Genomic DNA, 11144 nt, shown 5'->3' with positions numbered 1-11144 from the left:
GCCTTTATAGAATAGGGAGACTAACTCCTTGTTCTAATTTAAATAACATAATAAAAAATCAGCATATGCCTGTAGTATAAAACTACTTAAATGTTGGATGTTGTTTCAGCCAGTTATGAAGGCAGCAGTGGTGTGGTACTTGGATGGACTGATTTAGATTCATTTACATTTGAATCTTTCAATGTAGTTTAGCTGTGATAATAAAAAGCCACTATATGTAAATTCATATAATAAGCGCAAACACGTCCACACTCATACATATTCCCAAAGAGGCATACAAACACACATGCATAAAGAGCACAGGGAGGTTGCTTTTGCTCAGGTTTGTATCTGTCTCGTGTTGCTCTGTCACACCTGGGAGGACTGGAAGCCAACAGACTGCAGGGTAATTGCATTAGTAAAAAACTTGATCTCTAAAATATTATGCAGAACACTTGCACTATCAAAATTTTCACCACTGAGAACTGCAGAAGTATTTGCTTTGCTGATTATAGTTTATCACAGTTCTGATTTGAACATAAGACCTGATTTTCCATGCTTTCAACGTCAATTAAAGATACACTGAATTAACAGTGAGTAATGGGCAGTATTTATTCCTCAAAACAAAAATTAGAAACTATAACAAATGTCATAGGGAAGTACAAAAACTACAATGAGAGGGAAGGTGGTTTCAACAAAAAAAGAGCACTGCAGATAATGAAGTGATTCACTGTACCAAAGTAGTTTTATGGAACCATTTTTCTTTTTTTTACTGAGAGGGATCTCAAATTCATTAACATTACAAAATTTCCAAGGTTAGCCATCAGCATAGCTGGCTAGCTACTGCCTGGTTTCCTGGGAAGTGATAAAGGTTAGGTGGGCCTTTCTGTGGACAGATAAACAACATGAGCCATCACAGCAAACTATATATCACTATAATAAAATTCAGATTATACAATTTTTTGTCAGATGTCTTTGGGTTACTGTAGCATCTGCTACAGAGACCACTACCGGAAAAACAAAATGTTCCTTTAAAGTAAATGATTTCTATCAGTCCTTCATCACCAGTAGCCTTGTTCTAGTAGCATCTGCAGTGAAATTACATTTTTTCCCGATCTGCAGAATGCACACAGCGATTGCACACAAGGGCTGTTGAGAACAGAGATTCCAGTTTCCAGCCCGTCTGCCATTCCTGAATGTAAGCCTGACTCGATTCAACCTGACTCAGCAAGTCCAGACTCTAGATATACTATTACTTTTGATGTATTAATATTCTAGATATATTGCTGGAAATATTGTTACAGTTAGAGTTTGTTTAGTGGACAGTTGTTTCACATTAGACTTTTTGGACCCTACATAAGTGAAGTGGGCTATTGTTTCAGACTTACTAAAGAAATGCATAGATCTGTAGAATGGATGTTCAAAGTGTTAAGATATTCCCATATGTGAGAGATGTGTGAAAGTAGATTTTTAATTCACACCTTAATTAGAATTACTAAGTCTTGGTAGCCAGTTGAGTTTAAAGTTAATTTTATGACATCCAAATACAGATAAGTTACTAGACAGCTTCAATTCAAAATAATTATAAATTGCTTAGGGAATGTCGGTGATACTAGTACAAATATTTATGTCAACATTTTCTAAAGTGTTAGCATAACCAAAAGGAATTAGATTTATTTTCTATGTGAAAGAGTCCAAAAGCCTTGTTGAATGGCCAGTATGTCTCGTGCATTCTCATTGTGACAAGCATTGTCAGATATCTTCAAATATATATATATATATATATATTTAATGCGGTGAATAACGAGAGAACGAGGTCTCTCTAGGACACAAAGGTTTGTCCCTTACGCGATGGACCTTTTTATCCCCACAGCTGGAAGCTTTTGTTATTTACACTTGAAATAATGACATCATAATCGGGATACAGCTGCATCATTTGCATTTCTGTTAGAAAAACGAAAGCGTGCCACCTTAGAATTTCTAATTCTAATTATGTGAAGAAACCATCATATTACTGACCTAGTTACCATATTTTTATACATGGCAATATTCCATTGCTTAGTCAATGAAAATCTCTGTGTGGAATCTCAGATGTATTTTCCTCTATGCTTTTGGGTAATTTCCTTGGCATATGTACAACCACATGAATCTGAAACCACGCATTTTTATTATTTCTAATCCTTCAAAAAAGCTCTTGTTGATTTGTCATGTCTATTTTCTGAAAGAACATATATAATGAATATTACAGACATGAAATATAATCAGTATTCATTTCAATCTCAAATCTCATTTCAATCTCAAGTTTATTTATGCATTTAGTGTCAGATGCATAATGCATGTGGTTGAAGGATTGAAGATATTAGTCCAAGAAATTTGTTGTAGTAATTTTATTTGCTCCCTCATTCACATGGCACATAAAGACATTAAAAGACATTTAGTAACATGTACTAGTTGTACATGTAAATAAAACAGAATTTATTATGAATAGAAAGTTTATAATTATATGAATGCAGCATTTGTATTTTTCAAACAGGTCACGGTGAAAAGTACAACAGCTTTTTAAGACTCATGATGGAATGAAGCATGCACTTTAACAGATCTAGAAGTCTGAGTCACATGAGATAAAGGTCTGAAGCTCAAAGGGTTTTAATGTACTTCAGGGATGCTGTAAATCATTTTCTGTAGCTATTTCCAGTCTAGTGCTACCGCCTCACCCCTTGTGAGATATGCTTCCCCTTCCACATACAGCCGAGTCAGAGGCTTATTCGGGTTTTTACTAGAAGAATGTACATGAATGATACTACATGTGTAAAGAAAACTTCCAAGTCATCCTGCCATAATAATAATATTTTAATCAAAATGGCTCTGGTCTGTATGTACATAGAATGTTACTTGCTATTAGCAAAGCGTAATTCTGTTGTTATTACCTGAGCCAGTGCCGTGGTTAACTTGCTTAACCTAAGCAAAGATGACTACAATGATGCTTACATTATATAGACAAAACACATTTAAAGAGAATGAGTTTCTGTTGGTGACGCATACAGTAGCCTATTTAACTGCCTATACAAATATTTCACTCTCGACAAAACACGTACTCTGTGTAACTTGTCCAGATTTTATCCTCGCTTGGGTCATTGCTGGTATAGGCACACGTCCCAGTTGAGCTACAGGCAACCATATGAAAGCCAACCTCCGTTAGTCTGTCAAACGCCTGCTCGAGAAAATTGTACTTGAGGTAGTAGCGGGACGTATACCTCTCTGGAGGCCTGTCGGGGTCTCTGCTCTCATTCAGAGTGTCTCCAAATACTTCTTTGGCGAGAGAAGTTTTCCCGCACACAGTGATTCTTGCCACTCGTCTGAATTTGGCATCAGTTTGAGTATCCCTTCCAATAGTATATGAACCCCTGTATCCAACTGTTATGTAGCCCGATTTTTTGCTCTCTGCGGATGGCGACTGTGTGGTGCCAAAAGCGGAGAGCGCGCGCGAGGTGTCCAAACCCGTAGCGCCCTGCAGAGGCGCGTCCTCCGGATCACTGTGGAGGAGCTCGTCGTTGATGGAGTTCTCCTTACTCATGTTTGGACTCAAGCGCTTATACAGGTCTCGCAACTGAAAAAACTCAGCCTCCCTCTGCAGTCGGTTCTTCTCTGGAAAATAATCTGGCAACACAAGATTAAGGTCCCGAAGGTAATCTAAAATATAGCGGAACAGAAACCCATCCCTATCCAAAAAGAAGCGCCCTTTGCTGTCTCGTGCCAGCTCTTTTGGTGTTTTCTTACTAAACATGCTCCAAAGAAGAGAGTCCGGGACGGCGATTAAAGTTTTGTGTCTTGTCACATACACTTGCCCCCCAACATTTAGTTCAATAATTTCGGAAAACAGGGACACAGAATCTGTGCCATTGGATAGTCCGTGCTCTGGGTTTGCCAAAGCCATGCCGTCTCGCTTAATTTCAGGAATGACTAGAACCGCTCGCGACAAGCCCGTGAAGATACCGAAGCAGGGTTGTTTAAATAGACAGCGTGGAGCGGTGTGGGAGGAGAAAGCAGAGTGCAGACCGCGTGTGTGCAATGATGGGCCATAGGCGTTAACCTTTACTGGCAAATAAGTGAGCTGTTTGCGAGTTTTAATGTCGCATATTACAATATGTGTCTTATAAATCTTCCACACTTCTCTGGAGGAACGTCGTAGTACAGATATCTGCGCTCTGGAACATAGGATCAAAAACGTCAATAACCATCGATAACCACGAAAAAATACACAATTCATAGCAATATTCATATAAAGCAAAATTCATATATAATTTGGTCAAAGATGTGTTGTTAGTGTGTGCATTTGCATTATATGCATAAATATCTGTCAATTTGTCAGATTATTCACAAATTGAACTATTGTTCACGGTTGCCATCTAGTGCTAAAAACCAGAAATTTCCGATTTCTTCAGTCACTATGGAAACACCTGAATTGAAACGTTATCTAAATTGTTTCGGTATGGACTAGTGCCGCAAATGACCACATTACATAACAACAACAACAACAACAATAATAGTGATTATTGTCATTTTAACATTATTATTATTCTTATAAAGATAAATATTTTGGATGGGCATGTAAAAGCATGAGCATGTTAACGTAATTACAGACAGACAGGCACAAATGAAGAAGAAGGGGAATAAGGAAAAAAATAAGAGGGAGGAGGAAGAAGGGAACATTCAAAATGCCACGTCACCTTGTTCATTTAAACCGTCTGTGAATGACCGTACTGGATCATTTCTTTTCAGCAGTGACTGTGTTCCAGTGACACCCAGAATGTGACGACAGAGAGTGAGGAGAGAGTTACTTATAAATGCCTCTTAAGTTAGCCCAAGTGAAGCTAATGTGTTATCCACAAACTGCTTCTGGGGTGGTTGGCTTTTTATTGTAACCTGTATGCCATAGAGTTCTGCACTGACCATACCATACTCACCTGGCTACTGGACTTTAAAGAGTCTAAGCACCTGTGGTTGAGATGGCTAGAGACAGAGGTATTACTTTTAGATCCTTTGGAATATGATTCCCTACTGCTCCCAGTAGGGTGGCCTGGCAGGAAGTGATGGAATCTGGAATTGGCACTGGAAGGGGGATGGAGAGAGCAGTTCCTGGCCAATTGATATAAAGGCCCAAGACTTTATGGCAGCTTTGCTCCAGGGCTGGGTGTGGTCATGTTCAGAGCTGCTTATGATGCCTTTCACTACTAGGAATTGCTGAGTCTCCTGGGGGATGAGAATTAATTTTCTGGGCCCAGCCCCTATCACTGATGCTGCTAACCAAGCTGTTACCATGGCCTAAATCACAAAGTGGGATGAGCACTATGCAGTGCCAGATCAGACCGGTGTGGCTACTGTGGCTACAGCAGGTGCACACTCTGCTGCCTGGGTGTGAGACACACACTACTCTGATCCACTGGCTGGTGCAGCCCTAAAACCACATACTTACCACCCAGCTGTCCATTCTCACATCCCAATATCAGGCCAGGCAGTATAGCTTAACCTGAGACTAAAAGTGCATTTCCCCTGGGGAGATGTTGGTCTGCTGCTCCATCGTTCGGGAGTCTATAAATGACAAGGTTCATGAGTGCCTTTGAAAGAGAACTGCATGCCCTGGCATGCCTGGTCCTCAGCATGATACTGAAGTGTCCCCACATCAGCCAGCACCATAGCAGCGACTGGGGCATGGTGCATAACACCTCCTGAAAGCACCTGACTGATTTCAGAAGCTGTGGTTTGAAACCCAATACTGGGGAGCCTTTTCCAGATTGTAACTTAAGCCTGGCTCCTCGACCCACAGCAGGAGCTGATGGACAGTCCGATGAGGCCTTGCTCTGTTTTGTTTTGCATGTTGGATGTAGTCTACTGGGTTCAGACAAGGGTGGGCTGACACACATTGTTGGTGCCTCAAGGCATCTTGGGACCGTATCACCCCCAGGACCCCATTCCCTGTCCAGCCCACTTCTAGCAGGTCCACAGACAAAAGAACACAGTTTGGAAAAAGAGAGCACACAGAGAACTGAAGCTATCCAAGAACTGTTTCACTATTGGAGCAGTTCAACGAGATTAGATTGGGTGATTATGTGGCAAGCGATTTAATTAATTTTAACGTGAATAATTTTGTAATTAATAGTGATTAATCACATAACTGAAAAATGCTTGTTTGAGAGCCCTAATTATGTGCACAGATAATTCTTTTTTGTTTTAACAGAATCTTAAAAGCAAACGAATAAAGCTATTGATTAAACAAAACATGCACTATGGGAATCAATGAAAGTACCCAGGAGTTTGACTGATTTCGTTTTCATTTAATCTTTAGAGGTTTTGTAACCAGCGTAAGCTCCATCCACTTCAGTCATTTGGTTTGTTTCCTGCCAAAATGAGGAACAATGGCAAGAAAAGAATTTGCATTCTACAGGTCTATACTAAACCTCGGAGTGTCTACATGTGATGTGTCCAGTTTCATTTCCCTATCTCATCAGCAAAAACACCAAACCCTATTCTCATAAGGCAGACAGTATATATTACTCATTGCATAGCACAGAAGATGGCATATGACGATATGGTTATTGTAACAGGTTGTTGTTTCCAAGATAATTTACATAAAATATTTATATCAAATTAACATTGACATATGCTATATGCTGTTATACACTGGTATATGTTATTCTAATTAATACTATATTAATGTTTATATTCATGAGGAGGGGTTTGTTTGTGACTGTGATGAATGAATATATATGATGTATATGTTGTATATACACTGCCTGGCCAAAAAAAAAAAAGGTCCCCACCTGGATTTAACTAGCAAATAGGTAAGAGGCTCCCCTTGGATAATTACTGCATGGGTGATTGTTTCAGCTGGCAACAAGTTATTTAACCCTAACTGATGCAGTGAGTAGCTTCTCATTTGTTAAACAACCATGTCAAAAGACATCCTGTGGTCATGGAAAATATGTTAATCTGTTTCAGAAGGGTCAAATTATTGGCATGCATCAAGCAGAGAAAACATCTAAGGAGATTGCTGGACTCTGAACCCCATTGAGAATCTTTGGGATGTGCTGGGGAAGACTTTGCGCAGTGGTCCAAATCTCCCATCATCAATACAAGATCTTGGGGAAATTTTAATGCAACTCTGGACAGAAATAAATGTTGTGACATTGCAGAAGCTTTTGGAAATGATGCCACAGCGAACATGTGCCATAATCAAAGGCGGTCCAACGAAATATTAGAGTGTGTGACCTTTTTTTTGGCCAGGCAGAGTATATCTTATGACTTTTTAGGTCACTGCATTAAACTGTGAGATTGTGAAACCATGAACTTTTCCATTGAGTTGTTTCTCTTTTTTGAGTGGTTTGTTAACCCTGGAAAGTTGATGTGCCAGTTCTTACAGGAGCACATCTATATAAGGAAAGCAGGTTCCTTTTCAGACCTCAAAGTCTCATCCTAACCTCCCAGAATGCTACGAAAGGTATTTCCACTTATTTTCAGCCAAGTGACAACTTTAGAATGACCTTTTTTATATTTAAAGATAGGCAGGCAACAATTCTTATATATTGTGAAGTGATTAATATTTACTTTGTTTTCTGTTTGTTTTTACTTAATTTTGTTATATTCTCTTAGATTAAAATATGTATCCTTGATTATCTGTTAGAGTGTTACAGAAAGCTTTGGGGCAGCTATATCATCTTTGAATGCAGCCCACCTGACAGATGGAGTTGTCCAGAGGAGTAAGAGAATGTTATTAGACACGCTTGGGGTTGGACTGCTTGGAACCACGACTCCAGTCTTTCATGTGGCTTTAGAGTACAGCAAGGTAAACATCTGGAATGCCACATTTCAGAGTATAAATGCTTTAACAAAATTACAGTTTTAACCCAAAGGTAAACTGTGTTTGTATCTTTTTTTTTTTTATTCTTGAGAGATTGTTTATTTTCTTTTTACTAGAGATATCAAGCCAAGGAGATCAGCAGTGTGTGGGGCAGACCAGAATCATCTCTTCCACCTCATTATGCTACATTTGTGAATGGGGCAGCAGTAGGTTAATACAAAGATAATTGTCCAAAATTGAAATTATATTAAAAATGTATAATATATATTACATTTATAAAATATAAATAATAATAACAACAATAATAACAATAATAATACACTTTATTTATATAAAACATTTCACACATTAAAATGCAACTCAATGTTGTACATACACAAAAACAAAACAGATAAGCAAACATTTATAAAAATAATAGAAAAATTGTCAGTATATCATTTTAAAATAATGATTAGCAAAAGCAGTATAATACAGATTAAAAGAAATAAATAAGAGACATAAAAAGTCAATAAAAAGCTAAGTAAAAAGCTAACAGTAAACCTAATTAAAAGTAAATAAGTGTTTGAACCTTTTTGTGAGAGAGGGAGCCTGACGAATGTCTATGTTTGTATGTTCCAAATCTTTGGGGCATAAAAAGTCTGTTTCTCTGCTTGTTTTAAATTTCATATGAGGGAGGCTACCAGTAGATGATCTAAACTCATGAATGGGAACCTATTCAGTTAGGCATTCAGATATATATTATGGTACTAAACCATTTAAAGATTTAAAAACTAGTAATAACATTTTATAATCAGTTCTAAAAGAAACATGCAACTGGTGTAGTGATGCTAAAATTTGTCTAATATAATATTCTCTGGTACATGTTAATATTCTTGCCAGTTGGAGTTTATTTACTGCAGTTTTAAGAAGCCCTATAAGAAGTGCACTGCAGTAAAATAAGCAAAAAAGACAAATGCATGAGTTAGTTTCTTGGCGTCTTGTGATCAAAGGTATGGTATTACTCATGCTATATTCCTCAGATCAAAAGGCAGTTTTAGCAATCTTATTAATTTGACATTTAAACCCCATATTACTATTAAAAACATATTAAGAAATTGTCCCCATTGTTCTTTGTGTCTATTGTCAAAATAATTCTCTGAAAAGAAACTATGAAAAACTTGCTAACATCTTGAATGTATCCAATCTTTCTTTGCCCCAAATTTATTATAAAATTAATCAACCTATTTCTAGACCTATTTTTTTCACTAATCTTAAGTAGTCATAAGCATTTGTTTCTTTAAAGAAGCAAAATGATTTGCCAAAGCAGTAACATGACTTCATTTGTTAAACACTTAAAATGAAAAATCCCTTAAATATACAGTGCTTCACTGTAACTTGTCAATCCTGAATTCAGGTGCATGCCATGGATTTTGATGACACCTGGCATCCAGCCACTCATCCTTCTGGAGCATTGCTGCCTGCTCTTCTGGCTCTAGCTGAGTCTCTGCCCTCAAAACCTTCAGGCTTGGAACTGCTTCTGGCCTTCAATGTGGGACTTGAAGTTCAGGGAAGACTCATGAGATTTTCAAAAGAAGCACATAACATCCCCAGGAGGTACACCTGCCTTATGTTTCCTACTGTACTGTAGATAGTTAGGAGAGTGCAAAAGGTCCTCTGGTTTTAGCATACAGATATATGGTGAATAAGGCATTCTTCTTTCTTCCTTATTATATTTGAGCATCAAATCTAAAAAAAAAAATTTTCAACAATTTAAAAAAATTTTTTGTAAGGGTCACACAACCATTTTGAACCTTGTGTTTCTTTCTCAGATTTCATCCACCTACAGTTGTTGGGGTTATGGGCAGTGCAGCTGCCACAGCTAAGCTTCTTGGCCTGTCCCCTACTCAGAGTATGGCAGCCCTGGCTATTGCATGTTCATCTGCTGGGGCTCCTATGGCAAACACTGCCACTCAGACCAAGCCCCTGCACTTGGCAAATGCTGGGAGGAGGGGCTTGGAAGCCTCTCAGCTGGCCCTGCTGGGTCTAGAGGGCAACAAGCAGATTCTGGACCTGGAGTCCGGCTTTAGAATCTTCTATGAGGATTATGTTCCGCATCATCTGGCTGAGGTTTCCCCAACTGCCCCCTACAGATGGGTGCTAGAAGATCAAGATATCGCGTTTAAACGTTTTCCTGCCCATCTCGCCATGCACTGGGTAGCTGATGCAGCAGTAAAGGTCAGAACCAAAATCCTGGACCAAGACCCAAATGCAGATCTTAGTCAAATCAAGAGGATAACGGTGAGAGTCCCGTTATCCAGGTATATAGACCGGCCTATTCCAGACACAGAGCACCAAGCTAGACACTCTTTCCAGTTCAATTGCTGCAGTGCACTGCTAGATGGTGCAGTCACTGTGGAGTCATTCAGCAATAATCTCATGGGCAGGAAAGCTCTGAAAGAGCTGCTCCTTAAAGTCCATCTGGAACACCCTAAAGACAACCAGGCCAGCTTTGATAAGATGTACTGTGAAGTTCTGGTAGAGACAGCTCAGGGAAGGACACACACAGCTCGCTGCAACACCTTTTACGGTCACTGGCGAAAACCGCTGACTCGCGAGGACTTGGAGAAGAAGTTTAAGGCTAATGCATCAAGTGTGCTCACTTCTGATGCTGCAGATGGGATTGTCCAAATCATCGACAGCCTGGAGACAATCCCTGACTGTTCTGTGCTCGGGTCATACATGCAATTTCACAAACACACACCACACAAAGAGAAGTACTTCTATACTGCCTCAGTTTGAGTATCACTGCAATGTTTCAAAAAAAAATATTATCTGTCTCATGCTAAGTCCTGACTGTATTTTCACTTTGATAAATTATTCTATACCTGTTTAAGTAGATAATAGACTGACTTTCTCGAGTTGTTATGAATAATCCAATTTAAAATTAGACTCCACTGCTGACTGCATAATGCTATAAATATGTAGATATTCTGACACATACTGGTTATTGATGGTAATAAACATTAAAACTCAATTGTTTTATAATTTAAATATCATACATGTAAGCTATTTGGGTACAGAAATCAAGACTTTGTTAGATTTAAATAAAACTTGTATTACTTTAAAACTTCAATGGTATTTAATTTGTGGCCATTGATCTTGTGAAGAACTGTCTACTGCAAAAATAAGTACAATTGAATATCCCACTTTTGGCAATACTAGGTTTCCTCAGATTCACAGGATTTCATCACTTGTCTGTCATAACACTTGGTTTTTAACTAATGTCTTGAAAATGGAAATGAGAGGAATTTCCACTGATTGGGTGTGTGAC

General features: G+C 38.5%; 2 protein-coding genes across 3 annotated transcripts; one reads left to right on the top strand and one right to left on the bottom strand.

Moving 5' to 3' along the window:
* Positions 1 to 2381: 2381 nt before the first annotated feature.
* On the bottom strand, positions 2382 to 3962 carry kctd12.1 (potassium channel tetramerisation domain containing 12.1). Its single transcript, XM_027009590.3, has one exon. It carries the CDS (start codon positions 3911 to 3913, stop codon positions 3053 to 3055), a length of 861 nt encoding a protein of 286 aa, XP_026865391.2. The 5' UTR covers positions 3914 to 3962; the 3' UTR covers positions 2382 to 3052.
* Positions 3963 to 7325: 3363 nt separating this feature from the next.
* On the top strand, positions 7326 to 10946 carry acod1 (aconitate decarboxylase 1). Of its 2 annotated transcripts, XM_027009598.3 has the most exons (5): positions 7326 to 7474; positions 7658 to 7819; positions 7951 to 8040; positions 9228 to 9427; positions 9643 to 10946. In XM_027009598.3, exons 1-5 carry the CDS (start codon positions 7463 to 7465, stop codon positions 10610 to 10612), a joined length of 1434 nt encoding a protein of 477 aa, XP_026865399.2. In that variant the 5' UTR covers positions 7326 to 7462; the 3' UTR covers positions 10613 to 10946. The 2 variants fall into 2 exon arrangements, with proteins under 2 accessions (XP_026865399.2, XP_081569915.1); XM_081713789.1 differs by lacking the exon at positions 7326 to 7474 and having other exon boundaries at positions 7801 to 7819; positions 7951 to 8044.
* The last annotated feature ends 198 nt before the right edge of the window (positions 10947 to 11144 follow it).

Source organism: Electrophorus electricus, chromosome 4, assembly GCF_041902795.1.
Source record: "Electrophorus electricus isolate QZ-2024a chromosome 4, ASM4190279v1, whole genome shotgun sequence".
Taxonomy (NCBI): Eukaryota; Metazoa; Chordata; class Actinopteri; order Gymnotiformes; family Gymnotidae; genus Electrophorus; species Electrophorus electricus.
The sequence above is the reverse complement of the archived record's forward strand: the minus strand, read 5'-3'. Positions and strand labels throughout refer to the sequence as shown.

Bases quoted from the DNA above. Each gene is read 5' to 3' on its own strand.
- acod1 (XM_027009598.3), top strand. The intron at 7,820-7,950 runs GTAAACATCTGG...TCTTTTTACTAG, and splicing joins TGGCTTTAGAGTACAGCAAG to AGATATCAAGCCAAGGAGAT. The intron at 9,428-9,642 runs GTACACCTGCCT...TTTCTTTCTCAG, and splicing joins GCACATAACATCCCCAGGAG to ATTTCATCCACCTACAGTTG.
- kctd12.1 (XM_027009590.3), bottom strand. From the start codon at position 3,913: ATGGCTTTGGCAAACCCAGAGCACGGACTATCCAATGGCACAGATTCT.